This window comes from Mesoplodon bidens (genome assembly GCF_964165515.1).
Source record: "Mesoplodon bidens genome assembly, chromosome: X".
NCBI classification, from domain to species: Eukaryota; Metazoa; Chordata; class Mammalia; order Artiodactyla; family Ziphiidae; genus Mesoplodon; species Mesoplodon bidens.
The window spans coordinates 3,320,288-3,333,647 of NC_138163.1; the positions used below are offsets into that span (position 1 = coordinate 3,320,288).

Here is a 13,360-nt window from a genome sequence, read left to right on the forward strand (position 1 = left end):
AAAAGCTGGAAATCGCCTGTGGCGTATTTAGTCTCCCTTCCTCTGTCAGCAGCGCCTCCTGTGGTGCAGCCCCGGCCAATCTGCTCCTGCTTCTGCTTCTCTCAGTGTCTCTCACGCGAGTCCACCCCTGCTCCATCAACACCTTTCCTCAGTACTGCTACACATACTCCCTGGGAGTTTCCAAGAACCTCACGCTGGCCAGCTAGCTTGGATCTCAAGCCCTCTGAGACAGGAGTGTTCCCCAGTAGACTTGCTCAGAAGAAAGGAGAATAGATAAGACGTGAGGCAGCAGGACTGGGTTTGCAGGAAGAGAGACAAGGATGGAAGGAGGGAGAGAGAGGGAATCTGCCTGCGTGGAGACATGGGATCAGATGAGCACCCATAACTGCCTGTACTTGAGCTGGTGTATCATTTGCATGGTTGTTTTTCAGAACGATGTCCCCACAAACTGATCTTTCTGTAGAGCAAACAGGACTTTCAGCATGTCCAGAATTGCAAGACCTGAGGCTCTGGAGAATCCCAGGGTGGATGGGAACTGCAGGAAATCCTGACTAGCTTCAAGAGGAGTCGGTTTGTCTCAGGAATGACTCTCTGCTAACAGGTGGTTTGGAGCAAGAATCTCACCCTAGAAAGAGGGGATATATTGGCGCCCTGGGCTTGCCCCGAAGTGACAGAGGCTGCACACTCTGCAGGCAGAGGCGGGCTGGGCTGGAGGGAGGAGCATTGGAGTAGGCACCAAAAGACCTGATGGAAGTCCTAGCTCCTCCATTTGCTGTGTGACTGTGGGCAAGTCACTCCCCCTCTCTGAGCCTCAATTTTTCTTCTGTAAAATGAGTCCTCGGCCTGCCCTGGGTGCCTCACAGCATCTTTGAGGAGTGCACATCAGAAGCAGTCACTGTCACTGATGTCACTCTCCAGGCCCTGGGTCCCCAGGCTGCCCCAGGGCCCTCCAGTGTGGGCCTCGGCTTGCTCTCTGGCAAATAAGGACACACGCTCTAGAATCGGGACATGGGGTGAGAGTGGAGGGAGACGAGCAGCCTGGCACTGATGGCACCGACCTGACGGCCAGCAGTGCTGCCTGTAAAATTCCACCTTCTGCTGCTCGCCATCGCCCACCGCTCTGGGCTCCACCACACTGTCTGCACCTTCAGGCTTCCCAACATGAGGGCTGTGGCTTCAACAAGCTTCAACCAGAGCGGCCCCAACAAATATAGAAATGATCAGACCTCGGGTTTTTTGAGAACTGTGTTCTCCCTTTCCGTAGTGTAGACATAGCAGCTGGAAGAACTGGCAACTCTAAGAATGGCCCCAAACAGATAGATGCGTGTGGATTTAATGGGCTCATAATTCAGCGCTACCATCCCCTGAGACGCCTCCAAGTATTGCGTCATTGACCAGGCGTTTCTTGAGTGCGAGCCTTGCACTCCTAGGCTGTCAGAACTGCCAGGCCCTTAGTGACAGGCCGGTCCCTCCCATTCACATGAGGGCTCATGAGGCTGAGAGCCAGGAAGAGATGTGCCCGTGGGCCAGTTTCTCTGACTGCCAGGCTGGCCTCTTTCCACTGGAAGAAACCCTGCCCCGGTTTCCTCCAAAGACCTTCCCATGTAGCATCATTAGTGGGATAAACATGACCACTTGGGGGGAGAAGAGAAAGATGGAGTTGGTTTCAAGCACCTGGATTTGATGAGGTTGGCCTAGAGGTCAAGCAGGTACTGCCTGTGGAGCCAGACTAGAAGCTGAAGGTCAAAGGCAAGGGCATTGTCTCAGCCCAGATGGGTCTGTCTGTGCAGGATTCAGGTTAACAAGCGTCATCTGTGTTTCACCTGAATTAGGCTAATGCACCCGGAAACATGCAGGGAAGAGGAAAAGTGAAGGCAGAGCTGAGGTTGGAGACCACCAGGGCCACTGAGCAGACCTGGGTTTCTATATATGAAGAGGGCAGAAGGGCCCTCGGAGTTCATTCAAGCCCAACTTTCTCACTTCTCCCAGGGCTCTGCTTCTAAGTATTGATACCTTGTGGTGTGACCTCTCATAGGTCCCTACCCCACTCTGAGCCTCAGTTTCCCCACCCACAAAGTGAATGGGTCCCAGCTTTGGTAAGCTGATGCTATGACTTTCTTTCTGGACTGCTCCTGCAGAGAAAAGATGAATGCTCTTCTCCCCCACCTAAGAGGGCCTCTCTCCCTGGGGTGCAGATAGGCCAAGGAGAGCCTCGTGGTTCACAAGTGTCCATGCCATGTGCAGGAGGTGTACATCACCTCCAATTCCAGACCATGTTAAAGAAAGCACAACTTGCCCCAGACCAGCTGGGGTCAAATTATGATCTTCCCCAAATAGCTCTCCATGCCCTCTGCTTCGTGGGGATTGAAGCTTATACAATGCAAGGCACCAGCTTTATGAAAGGGGATATAAGGTTCAGAGAACAAAATTACGTCCCAGGCTTTGTAAGGTTCAGAGGCCAGTCCTGAAGCTTAAGCAGAAGGGGACTTTGCTTCTGCCTGTGTCCCAACAACGGGCTAAATAAAATGGCCACAGGCTTTAGACCATGGCAGGAAGTTCCCTGCATGAGAAACCCAACAGCTGTGTAGGTGGGGGAAGAATCCAGAGACACTCGGTTAGGCCGGTGTATTCTGGAGGTCACATGCTTACTGAATAAGCACATTTTAGTGGCTAGGTGCCAACTTCTGGCTCTAAAATATACTAATGGCCTGCAAATGTACACACCCTAGTTAGTAGATCTTTGAGTCAGGCTGTTTGAGCTCTGATGCCACAGAAGCAGAGGCTGGGAGGGGACATGGGCTAAGGAGCTTCAGGTCAGTGCAGAGACCCTCCCCATGGTCTAGGTCCTCTCTTTTTTCCAGCCTGACTGAGGTATGATCGACAGCTAAAAATTATACGTATTGAAGTTGTACAATGTGATTTTCTGAAAAGTGTGCAACGTGATGATTTAACATATGTATACACTGTGAAATGACTTAGGTCCTCTTTTTTTGAAATGGAGGCAAAATTCGCAGAGCATGAAATTAAGCTTTTGCAAGTGTACAATTCAGTGGCCTTTGGTACATTCACAGTGCTGTGCAACCAAGATGGGGAGAGTTGAGGCCACCTCACAAATTTGTTATCAGAATCACATGAGCTTAGAGGTGGAAAGTGAGCGTAGTGCCTGGCATGGTGTTCATACCAAATAGTCTCTCTCTTTCCACTCTTGAAAATGCAAACACATTCTTGGTGGTCCTAAAATAGCCTGTAACATAGTTACTCAGCAGCATTTGCCATTCAAGGCAGATCTGCCTTTACTCATTGGCTGGATTCCTGAACAGCTGTGTGCAAGGCTAACTTTTGTCAACCAAATCATAATAAAATGCAACAAGAATCTGCCATTGAAAGGAAATCCTCAGTAAATCCTTTTATGAAGTTAAGATCTCTCATCCAAACTTATCTGTCTTAAAGGTGTAGTACTCGGGGATATTAGCCTTTCTTGTAATGAATCGTAGTTTAATTTTGGCCACAAACACATGCTGATGTTCCATAGTCCCAAATCCCACAGCAACAAGAGTAGATTACATAATGAAAATAATGAAAACCTTAAAATATTTCTTTCTTTCATTGTGTGTGGAAGGTGTCTGCGATTACACCAGGGAGCATGTCATAGAACCTGAAAAATTTCCTGTGTGTGTGTGTCTGTGTGTGTGTGATGGTGTTGGTGGTGATGGTGGTGGTGGAGATGGTGGTGGTGTAGGAGATGGTGTTGGTGGTGGAGGTGGTAGTGGTAGAGATGGTGTTGGTGTAGGAGGTGGTGCTGGTGGTGGAGGTGGTGATGCTGGTGGTGGAGGTGGTTGGTGGTGATGGTGTTGGTGGTGGAGGTGTTGGTGGTGGAGATGGTGGTGATGGTGTTGGTGGTGGAGGTGGTGGAGATGGTGCTGGTGGAGATGCTGCTGGTGTAGGAGATGGTGTTGATGGTGGAGGTGATGATGCTGGTGGGGGAGGTGGTCGGTGGTGATGGTGTTGGTGGTGGAGGTGTTGGTGGTGGAGATGGTGGAGATGGTGTTGCTGTAGGAGATGGTGTTGGTGGTGGAGGTCCTCGATGATGCTGGTGGGGGAGGTGGTTGGTGGTGATGGTGTTGGTGGTGGAGGTGTTGGTGGTGGAGATGGTGGTGATGGTGTTGGTGGTGGAGGTGGTGATGGTGGAGATGGTGTTGCTGTAGGAGATGGTGTTGGTGGTGGAGGTGGTGGAGGTGGTGATGGTGGAGATGATGTTGGTGTAGGAGATGGTGTTGGTGGTGGAAGTGGTGATGCTGGTGGTGGAGGTGGTTGGTGGTGGACGTGGAGGCGTAGTGATGCTGGTATTGGTAGTGGCCGGAGTGCTGACAGTCAAGGGGCTCTTGCTACAGAGTGATTCCTTCTTGCTCCACCTCACTGTAGGAAGCTGCCCTGAGTGGGCCGGAGGAAGAAGCTTGCCCTGAATGTGTTATTAACAGAGACCTCAAAACTGTCTCCTTGCCATCATTCGTAATTACTTTTTTCTCACTTGGAAAATTGAAGCTGAATTACCGGTGAAAACACAGGAGATTTTTGTTTGTTAAAATGCTGCCAATAAAGTAATTTTATGTCAGATTTAACTACAGGAAAGGGCAAGGCATTTCTAAGTTCCTTGGCTGTCATGTGGCTTAAAAACATAGGATGGACAGCACTTAGCTCTTTGAAGCCATATATTCAGCAAGCAGATGCTGGATGTTGGTGTTTGGGGGCTGACTTCCTGGAGGTATTTTATATCAGCCAAGTTCATTGTTCTAAAGCCCAAAGGCTTAAAGGAGAAAAAGAGGCAAGAAAATGCTGAGCTTTTCTGACAGCGTCACACAGACAGCCCTAACACTAGACAACTTTATTGCCTCACGTTTATTTTAGAAAAAGAGGCAGCTAGCGAGTGGCACTGAGCACCTGTTCAGATGGAGGCTTCTAACTGTACAAAGCAGGGCTGTGTAGGGGGCCCAGAACAGAGATCCCCTCAGAATGAGCACATGCCGGGGGAGGGGTGGGGAACGAGAATGAGACGGAGCTGGAGTTCTAGTGGAACAGACGGAATGAAGACAGCAAGAATAGGAACAGAGTGAAGGAGCAGTGATGTGACAGAGTGGCCAGGAGAAGGACCGGGGGCAGAGCGCTCCAGGCAGCATGGCGGAAGGGGGAGGCCCTGGGGAAAGCTCTCGGCGCGCTCCAAGGACGGGCAGGTGGCCACTGTGCTTGGTGCACAGCAAGCCAGGGGGACGGCCACGGCTCACAGAGGGACCTGCAGCCCTGGGAAGCGGGTGGACTGTCAGGTGTCTGTGGTGGGAGACCACTGGGCCGGGGGTTATACCGGGAGTGGTCGGCTCCATCTGTTTGTAAAAGGTCTGCCTGGATGCTGATGAGAGAGAGAAAGGGATAGGTCCAGAGGGGGGTCAGGCCAGCTGTGGCACAGGAGAGGAAGCAGAATGCCTGGAGAGGTGCCAGGATAGTGAGTGTCCCTTAAGTGGCACAGAGCTGAGCACCCACTTATGGGAGGAAACTACGGCCTCAGAAAATATGATAAGAAACCCAGTGACCTAGATCAGGGCCTCGTAAACTTTCTGTAAAGGCCCAAAGAGTAACTATCTTAGGCTTTGCAGACCAAGTGGTCCCTGTTGCAACTCCAGACGATATGTTAATGACTAGGTGTGGCTTGTGCTAATAAAACTTTATTTACAAGAAGAGGCTGCAGGCTGGATTTAGCCCGCGGGTGGGAGTTTGCCAAGCCCTGACCTACAGCACAGGCTCAGCATCTTCCCCAAGGCACAGAGGTTACTTCCAAATTGCCCTCCTCACACTGCAGGGGGCCATGTAGGCCTACTGTTCACAAGACAGTGGCAGCCAACATTTTCGGAGCTGAAAAGCTTCAAGATTTCTACCATCGTACAAGTTAGGTGAGCATTCCTGAATGGGTGAGGCATGTAGCAGCCTCAAAGGCCACGTTTAACCTGCACTAACAATGGTTATTATTACTGCCCATCTGTTGGGTGCTCCACGGGTTCCATGAAAGAGAACACCGCCTCCTCCAGAATGCCTGGCCGTCTGCTTGCTCTTCCAGCCTTTGTATCCTCGTCAACAATTTGCACCTTGTCCAGCATATGAAAGCACACCCTCCTCCCTCGGGCCTTCAAGGGTCTCTAGGATAACTCGGCCTCGAGTCCCACCCCTTCCACCCCAGGCCTCCACAACGCAGCTCTCAGAAGACTGGGGCTGTTTCCTCCTCATCTCTGTACCCCCAGAGCACCTAGTGTCGTGACAGGGCTCAGCTGGCATCTGCAGATGTGAATTAAGCCCTGGAGCAGAAGGTTTCCTACAAATGATCCTGTTCTCTTCCATTCCCAGCACAAGGCCCAGAGGCAATCACTTTTCAGAAATTGTCATGAATTCACTAACTGGCCCCATGAAGGACACGCCTTCTCCTTCGTGTGTCTGGGCCTCTTGTGGTCAACAACGGAGGTGACCTGAACGATTTCTAAGGGACCTTCTGGCCAAGAGGAAAGGCAACCACTGTCCACCGAGCATTTACTCTGGGTCACGAGAGTGCCTGTGTGCCAGCTGACAGCCTTGGAGGGGGGCGACCAGCCTGGAGAAACAGCTCTGGATGGAGTCAGAAGAGGGGCCGCTCCCTGCAGCACCAGAAGGAGGCACACAAAGGGGGTTTCTGAGGAAGGACGGGGTGGGGGGGAGAGGGGTGAGGGGGGCAGGGAGGGAGGGGTGGCAGCAGCCACACCTGGGCCTTGGGTCTGGGCCCTCAGGGGTCGAGTCCGGCCTGGGCTCCTGCCCATCTTTCTAACTTTGGTACTTCGGGGCTGGAGACCTGGTGAGACAGGGGAGGTGGTAGACGAGGAGAAAGGAAAGGCCAAGGGGCAGCAGGCAGGGTTTCGACAAATTCTTCTATGTCAACTGCAGACATCAGCATCTGTAGCCTAATCTTTAGAAGTGCATGCTTCCTGTCCCCTCCCCAACCTGAGGTCTAGAACTGGGTACCCCAGGGGCAGCTTATGACCCAAATATCTGTCTGCAATCAGAGCCACGTTGAGTTCTCCAGCTGGGGATTTTCAGCAAAAGCAAGGGGCCTCAGCCTGCACAGGCCAAGCCAGAGTTTGAGGAGCCCTGGGTCTGCGCCCCAGGGCTGCCCCCCTCTGGTTTGCACACACCCTAGATGGGGGTCGTGCCTGAGTGTCAGCTCAGCCAGACTCTCCTGACACCCTGATCTGGGGTCCAAGAGTGTCCACCCTCCCCCTCCCCCGGGCAGCTCAAGCTCCAGACACCTGTCACCTCGGGCCTGATGTCAAGGAAGCTGTGGGTAGAGGCCAGGCAGGAACGTAGACACAGCTAACGTGGGCTCCTAGAAGTTCAGAAATAGGCAGTGCCGAGCGCCCAGATGCCAGTGGGCGCCAGCTGCCAAACAGACCTCCCCTCCCGGCAGCCCCCCCTGCAAACAGACTGCGATTTTCAGGTCACCGCTTTGCTGGATGGGGCTACCCAGGTGGGACCCGGATGCAGAGCCCAGTGGTGACTGGCCAGCCGAGCAGCGTGCAGCCTTCGCAGAAGAGCCGAGCTGAAGGCAAGGCCTCTGCCTGGTGGCCCGGCCTGGCGGGGTGTCTGGAACAGGGCCGGGCCCTCACTGCAGGAGGAGGGGGCGGGAGGAAAAGGAGCGAACAGCTGCGTGCTCCGTGGGGAGGATCCCCAAATAGAAAGTCACATACGCACTGCAGGCTTTGACCCAGAATGCTCAGAGCTACACCATAAATCCAGCGCTCCTCGGGCAGCGGGGCTGTTGATGAGCCTGAGATATCCTCCGAGGCCCTGTGTCTCTACCTGAGCTCCAAGGACACTTGTCTCTCATCGCCTTTCTGAGCCAATGCCAATCTCTGATCATTAAAAAAAAAAAAAAAGTGCTCACAGCGGTAATACCCTGTGTGGTTTACACTGCGTTCATATCCACACCTTGTACACTATCATCTGACGTGGGCAGAGGGCACAGCCTCATGCAGGATCCCAGTAACTGCCGGGGACAGCCGCCTCCCCAGTGAGCTGATTCCTGGACCCCCCAGCTCCTGGAAGCTGGGGCCATACACCCTTCTCCCCTCTCCTGGGGCCAGTGCACCCTGCCCACAGCCGGCATGAAGCAGGGGACACTCGGCTGCCTCTCCAGGCTTCCAAGAGAGCTGTTTACACAACACAGCCCAGGTCCTGGCTGGCTGTCCCTACTCCCTGTGGGGTTTTAATTAGCCTGGCTCTCGGCTCACAGGCTGGACGATGCTGGTCAGGGCACCTGGGTTTGAGATCGGAATTTCCAACCTACTGCCCGCGCAACACTGGGAAAGTCCCTCGGTCTCCTCCCCGGTGAAGTGGAAATATTAGTCCCTGTGTCATAGGAGTAGACGAGTTATTGTCTACAAAGGAACATGCACAAGAGAGCCACTTGGCCATCCTCTCCTCCCAGCTTCCGAGGAGGACAGGCAGAACTACAGAGTAGGACATATCTGTTCCCAGTGCAGGAAGCCTGGGAGGAGTCTACCTACCCCTTGACTGGGAGCTGCTGTAGCCCATGGTCTAGCACAGGGCTGGGCACACAGGAGGGACCCTGGAAATGTGGCAGGAGGCCTGAGATATGCAGGCCCTCTGACCTCAGGAGCAAAGGGACTTACCCAAGGGCTCACAAAGTGCTAGTTAGAGCCCTGGGATGAAATCTGAGGTCTCCTTACTGGGTCCCCTGCGCTTTTTGCAAAGAAAAGTGTGTGCTTCCAAGGATGAGGGGCACAAACCCCCAACTTGATCAGACGCCATGGCAGCTGGTGAACGGCCCTCCTCCTACCGGGCATATGTAAGGTCACCAGCCTAAAGCAGAGGGACAGACAGGACTCCTCAGCTCCATTTGCATTTGAGGTGACAAGAAGGAGAAGAAGGGGTGAGCCGTTGGTTTAGGTTATACTGCAGGTGGAAAGCAGGCTGCACTTGGGGCCACCCAGATGGGGACCCTTGATAGAGCTCCCCACCTTCGCCATGAGCATCTTACTACAAGTCACTGGATTTCTTGGATCTTGGCGTCCTCATCCATAAAGAGGGGCAATGGCTGGGAAGGTCGGAAGGAAGACTGGGCATGCCAACTCATGGTAACTATAGAGTCAGCCATTCATTATCATCACATGACGACACACAGAAGGTGTGTCGTGAGCGCAGCATCCCGTTCCTTCTCCGACTGTACGTCTAATGCCCTCAATGCCTCCATGTTCTCTGGAGCTGCCTTATGAACGGAATAGGCGGCTGCTCAGAGCTGGGGAATCTTCGCAACTTTGGGTGCAGACTGAGAAGGAGACGACTGGGTTCCAATTTCATGTGGGCTCTGAAGCGCTCCCATCTGGAGTGCTAGTATTTTAGAGATTCGTGCACTAGTAATCAATCCACTCACCGTTCTGGGGGAGGAGTGGAGATCTTAACTTCAAAAGGAGGAAGCAAACATTCTGCCTCCTGTTAAAACTCCATACACTCACTGCAGAGACTGGATGCCTTATTAAGCTTGGGTGGATGCCCAAGTGTTCAAAAGGTAAAACTCCAGATCACGAGTCATTAAGCAATCAGGCTGCTGAATGAATGAACAAATGCTGAGAGGGTGCTGTGCTTTCTTACGACTACTTTTTAAAAGGGTGTTGGTGGGGCACATGGGGGGAAGGGGAAGAGGATCCTGCACCTACAACTCACCCACTTTTTTCCCCTAGGGATGGAAACAAGCGTGAAACAAAGGAGAAACTGCAAGTCCCGTTGAAGCTGACCATGAACTCTGGATACATTACCAAGAGGCTTTCCTTCACTGACTTATTTCTTGACCATAAAAGAGAAGCAAGAACTAAAAAGGGTAATTAGGATGGAGGGTAGAGATTGCCATGGAAAGATGCCTGATGGGAGGGCTGGCAATTTGGAGGACAGGCCAAAGTAATTGCTCCCTCTCTGCCATCCCATCTTTCCGCCATCCCTGTGAGAGCTGGAACTCCAGTAAACAAAGTTTTGTAAATGTCTCAACTGGATACCACATTTTCAGTACATTGTTGGTGGTAGACAACCAGGGCAAAAAAGAGCAACAGGATTTCAACAATGTACCCGCACACTTGTGCACAGATCAGAATCCTCAACTAAATAGAAAACTGACTTACTGAAAGTGGATTGCCCTTGGAATTGGAGAAGCCAGGCCCTCTAGTTATGTGAAATGACATTACCTCAGAGCCCCCAGCTCCCAGTTCTCTGAACAGGAAGGAAGCAGACCCACGGGTCTAGAAGAGCCATTTCCTCTCTGCTCTATTAATTGCAGAGATTAAGTGAGCCACTCCTTTGTGGACCTAATACACTGAGATAACAGCCATTGTGTTTGCGGCACCTCCTACTAACTGAGCTAACCCTGGTAGACTGGCGAGGTTGCAGGTTTTTATTGTCAGATTCAACCAACCAATGGCTCTCTGGAATCCCTAACCCTGAGTTTCGGACCCATGGATGCCATCTGAGTTCCAAGGGAAGAAAGCAGAAATGTGTCAAATGAGTTTTTGAAAGGACATCAGGGCCAGAGGATCGAATGGGAATATCTTTCTGTGCCCTACTCACCGGCTTCCTGTTCTCAGTGGTACTAGGAAGCTAATATAATATATCTAGTGCCTGTCATTCCCACATTCCTGGTTTCTATTAAGGGGAAAACGTAGGTCTTTTTCCCTTTTCACCCTTCGTCTCTTTCCAGTTGAACGGGTGCAGTGCAGAGAGAGCTGGACTGGGAATCCACATGGAACCTTGGACTCTATTTCCTGCTCTTCCAAAAACTCACAAGGGGCAAGGTCAGCTCATCTCCTAGATCCCTTCTAGGTCAGATTTCAGTTCCTTACATTTTGGGTTGGTTGATCGCCACCAAGTTCGCACAGAGAATTTCAATAACACATCTTACGTTCAAGTTTAAGATTAGAAGCATTCAAAACCCCCCTCCCCCCCGATAGCCCATTGTCTGACCGATTCCTGGAGCTTTCTGGGCTCCTGACGATTTCCCACCATGGCGAAATGGGGAAGCATGCTCTTGATTACAAGCCGACTTTTCCAGTCATCCATTGTTTGACCTGCAATTTTATTCTTGACTCTCCAAGGCGCTTCCCAAACGACCTAGACACAGGGCTTAGGGAGACAAAAAGTACACTGTCTTTCAGATATGAAGATGAGACCATTGACCCCGTGAATCACAGACTTGCATTCTGAGGACAGGTTTAGGTGGAGTCAGCCACGTTCGTTTTCCTGTCTCTCTTCCCACCCCACCACCCTCATGGAGCCCCTCCCACCTCCAGGGAAGAAGGGCACCTCTGGGAGGCACTTGGCTGGGATGAGACCGCAGTCTCTGGCCATGGGGCAGAGTGAAGTTCACTGGAGAGCTGAGGGATGGGTGGAGAAGCAGCCCAATGTACCGTAAATAACAGCGGGCTTAAAGGCAGGGAATGGGGCTCCTGGGTCTGGCTTTGCTTGTGTGGTTCGCAGCGAGATCTGGGGAAAGGCTTTTCTGTTTTCTGACACAGGGTTTTTTTTTTTTTTTTTTTTTTTAATATGAAAACCATGGTGGTTGGATCACGTGATGGCTTATTGCCCCTTCAGCTCTACTGAAGCCTTTGGCCCATAGAAGGAGCAACTCCCCACTCTGCCCGTTAGCACCCAGCCAAGTGAGCTGACTAACAGGTCATAACCTGACAGTCAATGGAAAGAAGCAATGGATGTTGGAAGGGGCTCACGAAACCCTGGTGCACTGGTTTACAAAAAACTAACCGAGCTGGCTGCCATCACGGCTGCCCCAATTTATGCCCTCCATGACAGGTGAGCGGACACGTGCAAACACAGGTACAGCGGATTTTTTTCGTTTTGTTTTGTTTCATTTCTTTTTGTTCTCACAATGTAGACGTGGAATAAGAGCTCTGCTAAGACATTCATATGAGAGGGAAGCTCTCCTTCCCATAGATCTACTTGGCAGTACAAAACCAGGTCTAAAATTTCCATGTCCAGATGCCTGGCTCTAGAAAAATGGAGAAGTACTTTCCCCATTCTCCCACTGAGCACAGCTGAAACCTCTGGACATTACATATAAAACAAACATAAGAAGACCCTGAAAGGTGGAGAGAAGAAAACAGGCTGGATAGGGACCTTGGGACCCAAGGAACAACGCGGTGGCGAGCTCCCTGGGTTTTCATTCTGCCTCATAGATCCCAGATCAGGACCTGAAGAAGCCAACAATCCAAAGTGCCAATGAACACAGACAAAAAGCCTCCAGCAAAAGCCAAAGGACCAGGAAAGGGGCAGCCTCCCAAGACCGAAAACTTTTATACAAGAACCACTCTAATTCAGCTAATAGAAAAAAGGGTGGTCCCACCCAGCCCCATCAGTAAAGGCCAACTGGGGGCCTAGAATCCACTCCCACAGAGCAGTAATGAGTCATCTCTCCCTGTCCCTGCTAGGGTGGTGTTAGAAGAGACCTCACAGAGAGCCAGGACCTTTGCCCCTGGCACAGTGGTAATAGGTCCACATCCCATCCCTTCCAGTGTCAGGGGAGATCACATGGGGAACAGTAATGAGGCACTCCTACCTATCCCAGCCAGGGTGGCATTAGTGGAAGCCCAGTGGGGAGCTGGAACTGTCACCACTGCCCAGCAGTAATGAGAAGCCCCGACCTCCCCGGTGTCAATGAAGGCTAAGTGGGGAGCCTGGATTTCTATACCTACCTGGCAGAAATGAGAGAGTGCTCCCCTTTCCCTGCCAGAGCATTGTCAGAGGAAGTCAGCTAAAACAGAAGATCTAAATAAGTGCTGAAAAATATGCTTCAGGTATGGAAGGGGAATCAAGACCTTCTTAGATGAAGGAAAACTAAAAAGGAAAACTAAAAGAATTTGTTAACAACAGACCTCTCCTAAGAGAATGGTTAAAGGAAGTTCTCTGAACGGAAAGGAAATGATAAAAGAAGAAATTTTGGACATCACCAAGGAAGAAAGAACAATGGAAAGCGAAAAAATATGGGTAAATAGAATAGACTTTCCTTTCCCTTTCAAGTTTTCTAAATTATATTTGGTGGTTGAAGCACCAATTATAACAGTGCATGCTGTGGTTCTACATGTATGTGGGAGAAATATTTAACGATTACCTTATAAACAGAGGAGGTTGGTAAAGCAGTGGAAAGAGAGGTAAGGTTTCTATACTTCACGTGAACTGGTAAAATGTTGACATCAGTAGACACTTATAAGTTATGTATATATGATATAATACCTAGAGCCAGCAAGAAAAATGGTATATGAAAAGAAACATGCAAAAC

At 51.1% G+C, this 13,360-nt stretch overlaps 1 protein-coding gene across 11 annotated transcripts in view; it reads right to left on the minus strand.

Moving 5' to 3' along the window:
• MAMLD1 (mastermind like domain containing 1) overlaps window positions 1-13,360 on the minus strand; it is a 110,391-nt gene that overhangs the window by 42,835 nt on the left and 54,196 nt on the right. For 10 of the 11 annotated variants that reach the window (XM_081222398.1, XM_081222393.1, XM_081222397.1 and 7 more), the window contains exon 2: window positions 11,035-11,193. The exons of the other annotated variant lie outside the window; for it this stretch is intronic. In XM_081222398.1, coding sequence (XP_081078524.1) covers window positions 11,035-11,130 — 96 coding nt within the window. In that variant the 5' untranslated portion in view covers window positions 11,131-11,193. The remainder of the gene's footprint in view (window positions 1-11,034; window positions 11,194-13,360) is intronic. 11 annotated transcript variants of the gene reach the window in all.